At 37.6% G+C, this 13,097-nt stretch overlaps 2 protein-coding genes across 3 annotated transcripts; both read left to right on the top strand.

Moving 5' to 3' along the window:
• The first annotated feature begins 3,106 nt into the window (after positions 1-3,106).
• Positions 3,107-7,891, top strand: LOC109013758. Of its 2 annotated transcripts, none has more exons than XM_018995959.2 (4): positions 3,107-3,947; positions 5,647-5,930; positions 6,661-6,888; positions 6,988-7,891. In XM_018995959.2, exons 1-4 carry the CDS (start codon positions 3,506-3,508, stop codon positions 7,492-7,494), a joined length of 1,461 nt encoding a protein of 486 aa, XP_018851504.1. In that variant the 5' UTR covers positions 3,107-3,505; the 3' UTR covers positions 7,495-7,891. The 2 variants fall into 2 exon arrangements, with proteins under 2 accessions (XP_018851504.1, XP_018851505.1); XM_018995960.2 differs by having other exon boundaries at positions 3,175-3,947; positions 7,010-7,307.
• A 4,088-nt stretch (positions 7,892-11,979) lies between these two features.
• On the top strand, positions 11,980-12,694 carry LOC109013759 (histone H3.2). Its single transcript, XM_018995961.2, has one exon. The coding sequence runs from the start codon at positions 12,068-12,070 to the stop codon at positions 12,476-12,478; it is 411 nt and encodes a 136-aa protein (XP_018851506.1). The 5' UTR covers positions 11,980-12,067; the 3' UTR covers positions 12,479-12,694.
• The last annotated feature ends 403 nt before the right edge of the window (positions 12,695-13,097 follow it).

Here is a 13,097-nt window from a genome sequence, read left to right on the forward strand (position 1 = left end):
CACAGCATCCAGCAGCAGCCGAAAACCACATCCAGAAGCACAAATTTCCAGCAACACAACTTTCCAGCAAAACCAAACCCCACCAACAACAAAATTCACCCAATTGATTCGTACCCACCCACTACCAACTACCAACCAAAATACACTTTCATATAGAGTTCCAGCAATACAATAATACTCAGAACATGTCACCAACCACTAACCAAAATACACTTTAATATAGAGTTTCAGCAATACAATAATACTCAAAACAGTGCACCACAGTCAAAAAAAATTATCAAAAACTGCACAAAACAAAGCATACAACTATATATGAGCTCTAGCCTTTTTCCTTTGTTCCTCAATTATTTCCATTTGAAGATTATGGAAATACTCTTGCTGCATAGAATTCATGGTCCCAATATCCAATTTCATAATTTTCATATCATTTTTCCTCCTCTTTTCAGCAAGTATTATAGATCTTTCTTCTTGAGCCTTAATTTCAATTTCAACCCTTCTCTTCTTAACAGCCAATAACTCAGACCTTTCATTGTCTAACCTCAAATTTGATTCTTTTCTCTCCAACATATGAATCTTCCTATCATGTGTCATTTCTCTTAAGGCATCACTAAATTTAGTATCTTCTATTTCCCTAGATTTTTTTTTCTCTCTCTTTCTTTTTCAGCTTTTTTGCCCGGAGGTCTCTCACACTCCACGGGCACATTTTCCATCTCTTCTCCTGATTGTATTGAGTTTGGAATACTACCTGGACGTGAGACATTGTCTCTTCTTCTTATGCTGTCCACGTGTGTTTGCCATTTCGCTTGGTGTCTCAAAAGATTCCAACAATGATCCATGGTGAAGTTGGTTTTTTGGGTCTCTCGGTATAAGATTTTTGCCTTGTCAATCTGAAATTTTATTTAACAATTAGTGGGACAAATCATTCATAATTAAAACAATAACAAAAAATAAACAGCAACAATTTTCTTAAACGATTATACCTTATCTTGCTCGGTTGCACCGCTTGGATGCATTCCTTCAACTTGGGCCATGGAACCACAAAATTTATTCACACATTTTTGAATGGCTGACCACCGATTGGTCAAAGAATTCACGGAACGTTCTTGACCGTTAGGTTTTTTATAAGTGGAATAGTAATCATAAATTCTAGACCACAGTTGTGTGGAGGTTTGGTCAGTCCCCCGAATGGAATCTATACTAACGTTAAGCCAAGCTGAAATGAGGAGAGTATCTTCCTCAATAGTAAATGACACACCCCGCTGGGATTTTTGTTTAGATGCCCTTTTTTCCCGTTGGGGTTGTGTCGCTTGGACATCAACGAAAGCAGCATCCATAGTAGGGTTGTTACTGCCACACTCACCACTTTCTAACAGTGTGGTGAAGAAGGGATCCTCATCAATTAAAGTATTCATCCTTCAACAAAATATTGAACGACAAAATGTTATTAAATTTTGCACATATTAAGCAAAACAGGGTGCACATATTGTAGGGCTTCAATAACAAACCACAAGCCAAAGAGAACCAGCAAAACCAGCAATTTGATCAAGTAAAAACAGGGGCCAAAACATGAGTTCCATAAGTGTACATAGATCAAGTAAAAACAGGGGCCAAAACCAGAACCAAATGCATTCAGTTATACCAAAACCAGGGGCCAAAACTAGAACCAAATGCATTCAGTTATACCAAGTTATACCAGTTATACCAGCAAAACCAGCAATTTGATCAAGTAAAAACAGGGGCCAAAACATGAGTTCCATAAGTGTACATAGATCAAGTAAAAACAGGGGCCAAAACCATAACCAAATGCATTCAGTTATACCAAAACCAGGGGCCAAAACTAGAACCAAATGCATTCAGTTATACCAAGTTATACCAGTTATACCAGCAAAACCAGCAATTTGATCAAGTAAAAACAGGGGCCAAAACATGAGTTCCATAAGTGTACATAGATCAAGTAAAAACAGGGGCCAAAACCAGAAAACTAGAACCAAATGCATTCAGTTATACCAAGTTATACCAGTTAAATACCAGCAAAACCAGCAATTTGATCAAGTAAAAACAGGGGCCAAAACATGAGTTCCATAAGTGTACATAGATCAAGTAAAAACAGGGGCCAAAACCAGAACCAAATGCATTCAGTTATACCAAAACCAGGGGCCAAAACCAGAACCAAATGCATTCAGTTATACCAAGTTATACCAGTTATACCAGCAAAACCAGCAATTTGATCAAGTAAAAATAGGGGCCAAAACATGAGTTCCATAAGTGTACATAGATCAAGTAAAAACAGGGGCCAAAACCAGAACCAAATGCATTCAGTTATACCAAGTTTAACCCAATATTCGGTTTGGCCCCAAACCAGAACCAGTTTGTACATTGAAGAAACCCTAATCTAAAACCAGCATAATCGAAACCAGCATCATCGAAATCATCATCATCGAAACCCTAGTCTTTCGTGTAAATTTAAGCCATCGAAACCAGAAACCCTCTCTTTCTCAGTGCAAAAATATGTTGTTAGTTAGGCTTAATCTAAAACCCTAATCTAAAACTAAGAACAAGAAATGAAGAAATAGCACAAATCAAAACCGTGAAGGGATAGAAACACATCGAAACCGTGAAGAACAGAGGGAGCCCAGAGCTATTTCATACCTGAAATGTAGGGAACCAAATAGAAAAATCAACCGTGATGAGCCCAGAGCCGTCGTAAGGAGCGTCGACAGCCGTCGTGAGAGAGAGGTGCACGGGTTTTATCTCCGTTGGGTTTTCGAGTCGAGAGAGGGGAGAACCAGAGAACTGAAACGAAAAGGGAGAAAAGAAAAGAAAATAATCCGTCTGGGGGGGTCGGTCGAGAGAGAAGAGAGAGAATTAATTATTAAAATATAATATGTAGGGTGAATGTTCATAAGTAGTCAAATTTATAGATATGCATAATCTAATGTGGATGATTTTAAGGTCATATTATCTAAATATGACTATGCATATGCATAGTCTAATGCCAATGCTCTTAGATGGGACCCATTTTCTTTTTGTAATTGGAATATCATTGTTCATCTCCAGGGGACTGGATCGCGCTAATATAAATAAAGTGATGGAGGAGGGTGACACCAGATGGACCCGCTTCCACTGACAACAGGGGAGGGGAGATTGCTTGATTGACTTTTCTATTATTTCATCTCTTCTGAATTAATAGTTAGTTTGATCCTCTGAACGCTATCTGTCTAACATTTCTGGAGTATAAAAAAGGAGCCTTTGAGATTTTTCTGGCCGCTCTCCTAAAGTCAAGGTCAAAGTGCTGTGCCTCATTAACATTGCAACGATTTCTTTGTTGACTGTAGAGATTGGAAATTTGGAGGGTGCTTGTGTTTATAATAGCGGTTTAGACAAAACCCAATACCGTTTTACCTCTCTCTCTCTCTCTCCGTCTCTCTCAAGCTCTGCTGTGAAGTAATGGAAGCGTATTTTGGTTGGAGTTTTTAGTCGAAGTAGGTCGTATTTGCAGAGCTTCATGCCTATGGACCGAGTTCAGCCCGTCTCGGACTCAAGGTCCTCCCCAACCGTCCTCTCCATCGAGTGCCTCAAAGGCAGCTCCAAAGCCGACGAGTGGACCGGCGATTTCCTCCAGACAGGCGACATAGTAGAGGAGCTCCGCATCGGCAACTCCTCCTCCCGCCGAATGGGAACCTCCGGTACGCTTCTCCTCTTCACGGCGCCGTTCAAGAACGGCAAGAGCGGCGTCCAGAGGGTTCTTCACGACGCCTACAAGAAGAAGGAGACGTCGATTCTCGTCCGGATTCGGAGGGGAGCGGACGAGTACGCCGAGTTGCAGGCTTGTATCGTACCCAACGACTCGGCTGGTAAGAAACAGTACATCCTCAGGTCGATCGCTGATCCGAATTACACCGTCGGTTTCTTGGATCGGACGGAGTCCGAGTGCCTCGAGCTCCAAGGTGAGCCACGTATCAATAGATTTTACTTCGTTTTCTTTTGTTAGTAACATTTTATTTTACTTTTTGAACTCAGACAAATTTCCTACTCAGAAAAAATGACCAAATTCCAAAATTTATGCAAGACTTTGTCAAATTGGCATTAGCCCCACAGGGAGTTGGTTGAATTTGTTTTATCATCATTCACCAAAGCTTTATAAAAAGATCAATTTTATAAATTTAGACTTGGCTCTGAAGTATGAAGTACCCTAAAGTAAAGATATTTTCGCCAACTGATTCTCTGTTAGGTAATAGGTTCCGCAACTTTCATAGATCTGAACCCAAAGTATTGGCTATATTGGAATGATAGTTGCAGGTGAGTGTTCAAGTATTGCAATCACTTTTTAAAAAAATGAATAAATACGGACTCCACATTGGAAAGAAAATTAATTTTTTAATAGTGAGCCCTACTCTTTTTCAAAACAACAGCACGGTGCTTACGTACTCCACGACTGTATGTAACATTACTTTCATAGTCACCTTTTTCTCCCCAGTGCTGGTTTGGTTGTTTACATTCTTTTATTAGCTGGCCTTCATACATCAAGCCACCGTTTAAGATCAGACTTTACTTTTCACGATTGAGTTTGGTTGTTGGTTGGCAGAGTTCAGCCTATAGAAACCAGTGATACAAAGAGTTTCTTCTTTTTTCTTTTTTCTTTTTTCTTTTTTTTTTGCTTTTTTTTCCTTTTTGCAGTTTATCACTCTCTCCTTGATTTGGGCTTGTCCTTTATTGTTTCTTGAATTGGCTGGGGGTGTGCCATCTTTTACTTCTTGTCTCCATGACAATTCATTTATGATAGTGTGATCCCTTTTGTGGTTCTGTAAGGTATGGCAGCTGTGGTTATGGCTCTGGTTCTATATTGCCTTGATATTTAGACCTTCGGAAGTTACACAATATATAATGTAATTAATCATTATCTAAAAAAAAAAATGAAAATTGGAAAAGAGAGAGGAAACGAGAAAAGCGGAAGGCAGGGAGAGAAGAGGAAAGGAGGAAATGGGGAGGGCTCCTCCCTTCTCCCTGGAAACTCACAAAGGATGGGGGTGATCTTACTCATAGTGCTCCATGGGCCCCTTAGCCAATCTTCTTACCTTCTCTTGTGAATGAATATTCCATCTATCCTATATTGCATTATGGATGTAAAGTCAAAATATTAATAACAGCGATAAAAATTAGTTCAAAACTCTCTTGATCCAACTTCTCATATCTAGGCATGGCAAACACTATATGAAGACTTTTTTTTGAGCCACTATCTCAAAATCTTACATGGGCATGCCTTGTGCCACAGAGCATTAAAAAAAGCAACCAGTGTTGTAATTCGTTTGTTATAGGGATGACTCTTTTGGATTGCATTTATGTTAGCATGAACCTTGAAACACCCAGTGCACTGATGACATTTCAAATGAGTTAAACTCATTTCTTCAGAACTCTGATCTAGCATTGTTTGGACAGCCGTTCTTCTTATATGTTAACCTATATAACTCTCTCTCTCTCTCTCTCTCTCTCTCTCTCTCTCTCTTGCATGAACAATAATCCCAATGAGCAGTTGGTGCCGCAGTGCAAGAGCCAATTTAAGCCATTTGGAGAAAATTAAAATTCATTGTTTTTCCACCTGTTTTGAGATCCTCCGTGTAATGTGAAATAATGAGCTCTAGCTCGCAGCTTCAAGGAGTGCCAGGATGGTAAATGCACTATCCAGCTCTCGCCTTCAAAATGGATATGTTGCATATCCATGGGAGAGGAGAATGCAGGAGTTTCTATCAGTTCCATTTTCAAGTTGCTTTCTTTCTATACTTCTCCTGCCAAAAGCTTCAGATCAAGTTGCTTCTCGCTACAATGATTTGGAAGATACCCTTGCTAGGGCAAATGCATGGCTTAATGCATCTCAAGCCACTGGGGTTCCTATAGCCTTTATGAACGTTCAAACTGAGTCACTACTTACCAAGGTAAACATTTTTCATCTCACCAAAGCAATACGAGCAGAACCATTTTTGTCATTGTAATGTGATGGATAAGCATTTTCGCCAGTAACCTTTGTAACAATTAATGGCATGCCTTTAGGCCACATTTTGTGGAAAGTAATTATACATAGATAACCTTATATTACAGCTTCATGTTTATTATCTCACCAAAGCAATACGAGCAGAACCATTTTTGTCATTGTAATGTGATGGATAAGCATTTTCACCAGTAACCTTTGTAACAATTAATGGCATGCCTTTAGGCCACATTTTGTGGAAAGTAATTATACATAGATAACCTTATATTACAGCTTCATGTTTATTATAAGCAGCAATTCAGGTTGATGTTAAGATACCATCCGGACCACCCTTCATTCATGCATGCTATACAAATTATTGTTGGTGCCAGTGTCCAGAACTTACGAAAGTTTTTCTTCCAAATACTCTGGAATAGTTCTTGAGCAGTTTGCAGAAAAGTAATTTCTGCAAAAGTGGAGGCGATCATCTGTGCTTTCTTATTTTTATAAAGCAGATCGACTACAACACTTTTGCTTTGATTGCAACAAAAGATTCATTTTTTTAGCATATGTCTAAACGCATGAAATGCCAGAAACATGTGACACTGTATGTCTCTTCAAAGTGAGAGTATAACCTATAGTCTTCATGAAATCCTAGTATCGTGTGACAATTAGAATATACAATTCTCATGTCACAGATATCTGGAGAGACGGCCTCTTCTACAGTTAATGCTGGGTCCTTATCTGATTTGTCTAATCTTGCAAATGCTAGTCTATATGGTTTTGAGGATTACCACGGAGTGGATATTGGTGTTGTTAAAGCAGTTCGCCTCTGGTACGCCCCTCTTGGAGGAGAGTTTGCGATTGAAATCAAGCTACAAGAAGGCGACACAAAGCTTGGGTTCGCTATCAGCCGCACAGAAGAGGTTTCCTAACTTGTTCTCAGGCCCTTGAATATTCTAAAATCAGTAGAATGTGTGCATCATCTAGGCATTTGATTATTATCATTTGTTTGCAATTGACAGGGATTTATTTTCATCTCCTCAGTTATTGATGGTGATGAAAATGCTCCTTCAACCCGGTCAGGGCTTGGTAATTTGTACAAAGAAGCTACAAATGCATCTAGGCTGCTGGTGGTCTCAAGAGTTGGCAATCAGAAGGTCCTTCCCTGGATGGTTTCCTCAACAGGAGCAATCCGATGCTTTGACACCGTTTCACTCAGCATGAAACTCTCATTGCATCGGCATACCAAAGTTCCCATTCTCATTCATGTATTAGTGTGGGACCGAGCTTTGACTGTTCCAAGTGGGGCCAACAGATTTAGGGCTCCTACGCCGCATGTCCTACCTTTACCACCTGAAGTTCAATTGGCATCCTGTCCAAATGAGAATCAAATACAGCCCGTGCCACCTGAAGTTCCTACTGGAAGTAGAGCTGTCAGTGATGGACCTGAGGTAAGGCCTGAGAGAGACACGGCCGGGGAACTCTCATTTAGATTCCATGATTTTTCACTTTCAAGCAATTGGGTATGAATTTTGTATTCATTCTCTCTGTTTGTTGCTTAAATTGTTGTAAATTGAGAGATCTCAAGCTTAGGCGTGTCAGTTGATTGTCAGTTTCCCTCCGTCGCCATCAGCTAATATATAATCCTTGCAGAATAGAAAGTACAAGGAACTGCTAGCACGCTACAGAACAGAACAAACTACTTACATACTACAGTACTACAACTGGCAGCAAGCAAGTCATTGACTTGCTTTGTATTTGTGTAGATGTAATAAGATGTAATAACAAATCTTTTGATAGCCACTGGTATTGTTTTCTTATCGTGTATATTGAATAATTGGTTGCACAGTTGGCCCAAGTGATGAAGACCTTTGATGGACACCAAGATGAACGGGTCTAAATTTTCTATTGACTTGATTTTGGCTTTCTTGGATGAGTTTTTAAATTGATTGTGGGTTCAAAGAATTTCATTCTCACGAGTTCATATCAGCATTGATCTTGGGATATCACTCATTTCAAGGTCCAAGGTTCAAAACATCATGGGTGTAAACAATTTTTTGGGGCCATACTCTCAGGTGAAGAGTCAGGGATTTAATTAGTTCTGTATATAAAAACTTTCAAGAATGTTGTGCACAGGATCGGAATTTACTCTGCGGATCTTGCCTTGGAGAGGTCCCCAAGATTTAAAAAAAAAAAAATGGTTGCACAAAAAGGGCCGGACCTACCTGGAAACATAAATAAGTTAAACTCTCCAAAGAAATACGGAATCATGTCTTTGTCTCACCCACTTATTTTGTACCCTAGCTGCATTCTGGATGCCATCCCCATCTTTATGCATGTAGGAATTGAATTTTGCACCCATCCCGCTCTGTAGAAGATCGGAGCTTTTTTTTTATTGACCTATCTGATTGCAGAGCTTGTCCATGACACTCGCCGACCTTAACAAATACATGCACAGAGTCATTAACTAATAGCACTCGTGCTGGAGTTCTGCTGCTTGTTCTATCTAAAGCTTTGAAAAAATGCATTTGCAGATACTGACCTACTATTTGAACTTGAAAAATGCATTCTTGTATCTAATAAGATGAGTAGAAAAACTGAAAAATAAAGCACAAAGTTCTTTACTTTATTTAAATGGACATTCAAATTAAGAGAAAAATGATTGTTTTGTATTAATTAAATTTGTAACTATGCACAAAATACTACCATGGCCACATCTTATATTTGGTACTTATCTTCTTCAATGAGAATATTTTAGTTAAAAAATGAGGATAGTTGAGGTCAAATATATTAATTACATTCTTATATAGATTCAAATCATATTCTTATTCGAACTAATGAATGGATTCAAATTATGTACTTTTTTATACATGATTTTAAATACTTAAATTATATTATATATAATTTTTAATTTTCTTATTTATATTGACATAACCAATTAAAAATTATCATGAATCGCTTCATTCATTGAATGTTTTTTTTTTTTTTATTCTGATTTTTTGAGTCTTGGTTTTTATAGTAGTTAAATGTGGGAGGTTTTTATATCAGTTATAAGTTGATTGTGTTAAGAGAAACACCTTAACTACAAAGAGATTACATAAAAATAATCTCACAAACTGATATATTTTTATGTGATTCGTCAGATTGTAAAATTATTTTTATTGTAAAGTATATCTAATGAATCACATGAAACTACGTCAGTTTGTATAATTACTTTTATGTAATCTATTTGTGACTATAACAATTCTCTTGTGTTAATAAGAAAGCTTACAAAAGAAAATGAATTAAAACATTCTACCACAATTTCTTACTATGAATATCGCCAAATATATACTTCAAAAAAGAGTGATGCTATAATTATTATGAAATACGATGGGCCTTATAGTCAGTTCACTTGACTAATAATAGGACCCGCTTATCCAACTCGGCTTTGTAGTTTGTGAAATAATATTTATAATTTTAAAATGTGCATATCTTACCCTCATTTAAAAAAATTAGTTAAATTTGAGATATACGTGAAAATTTTATTTTTTAATAACAAATCTTATTTTCTTGTAAAGAGAGTGCTCTTTAGTTTAAAAAATCTTATTGCATTAGAGCATTGTCATTTGTTTATCTATACGCAAATGCAAACGCATATTTGCATAACTAAGCTATTAAATTGACTATATTGGATTATGCATATATAAATATTTTTCACAACTAAATAGTGCCAATACATATTTGCATATGCATTGTTCACTTTACAAATACTATTTTATTAATTTTTTTTTCTCTCCTTCGACTATCTCCCTCTCTATCTCCACCAACGTGATTGTAAGGGGATTTTTCCCCTCAATCCCAGCGGGCTTGAGAATGGTAATCAAGGGAATAAGAACCAAAGGCCCGGCTCAAAACAAGTAAAGTCTCCAACTCGACCATGGGCAAGCTCATTTGGACGCAACCTGAATGAGGTAATGTGCTGCAGGGGATGAGACTCACTGACCTGGGGATCCCTTGAATAGTGTTCAACTTTTGAGTTCTGTGTAGTGGGTGTAATGTATGGAGGGCCCTTAATCCTCTGACACGAGGGACATCAACAAACCACCAAGGATGCTAATAGGGTGAGGGAAATCAGAAAACTACACTGCATTAATGGCACCATTATCCTAGCTACACGATACATTAATAACACCGTTGCAAAGCCATGCCGCATTAAAAGACCCTGACAAAAGGGAACAGTATGAATAACACATACTCCATGGGGGCAAACACAATCTGTCCCCCCAAACTTATAATATAAATAACAAGTCTCAAGTACAATAAAACTTTTTCTGATTCCTAAACTCTATTACTTATTATAAACTTTCAAGACAATTTACTAATTTTGACATCGAAGACTCTCCATCCCCAAGGTCGCCCTCTCCTAGTTGCTGATTTCTCTATCTTTTACAAGCCCAAATTCTGTAGACTTGAGTTGTTCGAGCCTAGCTCAAAGGCATGCGAAACACGATGTTAACAATGTCGTCGTATGTGTGATCTTTGTAGATCTTACATGTATTTTGCATGCATGCGACAACCCATTCTAGACAACTCAGAAGCGACATAGAGGAAGCCACATAAGCAAGACTGAAAAACATGGAGGAGTGGGTGACGAAGCTGACCGACAAGGTGCAAACGCTTCGCAAATAAAATGAAGAACTCAAAAGATCTCAACAGATGCAAAATGAGGAAGCAGAATCCATCGATAGTGAGCATATGGGATTTCGGAACATACAGCTTGGACCAAATAGAGAGGAGGAGCAAAAAAATATGCAAGAAGAGCTCCGTAGCCTAAAGTTTCATAGTGGTTTTTTGAGTCTTGGCTTTTATAGTAGTTAAAGTGGGAGGTTTTAATCAGTTATAGGTTGATTGTGTTAATAAGAAAGCTTACAAAAGAAAATGGATTAAAACATTCTACCACAATTTCTTACTATGAATATCACCAAATATATAGTTCAAAAAAGAGTAATGCTATAATTATTATGAAATACGATGGGCCTTATAGTCAGCCCACTCGAGTCCTCGACTAATAGGACCCGCTTATCCAACTCGGGTTTGGAGTTTGTGAAATAAATAATAATATTTATTTAAAAAGAAAGTAGTTAAATTTGAGATATATATGGAAAAATTATTTTCTAATAATAAATCTTATTTTCATGAAAGAGAGTGCTCTTTACTTTAAAAAGTCTTATTGAATTAGAGCATTGATATTTGTTTATCTATATACAAATGCAAACACATATTTACATAACTAGACTATTAAATTGGACTATATTAAATTATGCTTATGTATATATTTCCACAATTATAAACAGTGCATATACAAATAATATTCGTATATACACTGTTTACCTTACAAATACTATTTTATTAATATTTTGTTCTCTCCTCATACTTTCTCCCTCTTTCTCTCCATCAACGGAATTATATAAAAATAATTAATTTAAAAAAAAATATTTAGTAGATGCTAATTATAAAATATATAAAAAAATTAATTTTAAGAAAAAAATTAATAATAAAAAATATATATATTATTTTGACAAAAAAATACATAATTTAATGTGAGATTTTTCTTAAATGATAAAGGCAATCTCTAAAATATGTGATTTTATATTTACATATAAGATATTGTTTAGATAATGAATTGAAATGAGATAAAAGTTTAAAATTAAATAAAATTTTATTTTTTAATATTATTATTATTTAAAAATTTTAAAAAAATAAATTATTTATTATATTTTACGTATAAATTTTAAAAAACAATAATAATGAGATCGGGGGGTAAATAAACCAACGCCCAGGCTCCTAGCTGGTTTATATTGCCACGGATCGTGATCCGCGTGACACTACTTCAAAGATTCTTGGCCGTCCATTGTCCCTTTAATCAACGGTCGATTGGTCTTATTTTAAAAGTTTCGAAGAAACACGGAAATTTCAGAAATTCCCGCTTCCCTGTCCCTCCCACTGTACTACACTATAAGTATCCCCAATACGCACGATTGCTTCCCACCAAATTCTCGAGTAACAAAATTAAACAAATTAGAATCTTCGACGCTTCGTAACCTTTCCTACTATCTCCGAATGGCGCGTACCAAGCAGACTGCACGGAAGTCGACTGGAGGAAAGGCTCCAAGGAAGCAGCTAGCGACTAAGGCGGCTCGGAAGTCGGCTCCGGCCACAGGAGGAGTCAAGAAGCCACATAGGTTTAGGCCCGGAACGGTGGCTCTGAGAGAGATCAGGAAGTACCAGAAGAGCACCGAATTGCTGATCCGAAAGCTCCCGTTCCAGAGGCTGGTTAGAGAGATCGCTCAGGACTTCAAGACCGATCTGCGCTTCCAGAGCAGCGCCGTTGCAGCTCTACAGGAGGCGGCCGAGGCCTACCTTGTGGGACTGTTCGAGGATACCAATCTGTGCGCAATTCACGCCAAGAGGGTCACCATCATGCCCAAGGATATCCAGCTTGCTCGTAGGATTAGGGGCGAGAGGGCTTAATTCGGGATTGATAATTGTTCGGCTTATAATTAGCGGGGAAAAGAAGCTTTAGCAGTAGATCTGGTTTTCCAGCGTTGTCTTTCTTATCCAAGTTTATTATCTCTAGATCAATGTAATTATATGTAATCCATTTCCTCCTTGACCATCTATCTACGGATATGTGTAACTGGTTTGGATTCGAATCTCTGGAAATCGAATGTTATTTTTGTTTTTATATATGGTTTAGATCTATATGGTTTGGTTTTTCTGAATGATTCTGATGCATTAGCTTCAGCGAAAACATGCTTGTAAAAGGGTCGGGCGAAATTAGAAGCTGCCCATTTTCCATTCTCGATTTTGCGTGCATCTTTAGAACCCTAACGAGTTTTTCCAGTTGGGAATTTTTAATTTTAATTGTTCTAGGCATATTTCGTACCCCCATGTCATCTTCCCACACTATACGAAGAAAGGATAGCAGAGAGAATTCAATTACTTGCATGTCAAACAACATGCACATATATAAAAGCTTAAAGTTTGAAGTTCGGCGCGCGAGGTACGTACCCCGCGCAATTTAGTGGGCAAAACGAAGTGGCGGGAAAAAAGTGAAACAAATATCAATTCAGCCCGTGGTCAATTGGTT

Source organism: Juglans regia, chromosome 5 (genome assembly GCF_001411555.2).
Source record: "Juglans regia cultivar Chandler chromosome 5, Walnut 2.0, whole genome shotgun sequence".
In the NCBI taxonomy this organism is placed as follows: domain Eukaryota; kingdom Viridiplantae; phylum Streptophyta; class Magnoliopsida; order Fagales; family Juglandaceae; genus Juglans; species Juglans regia.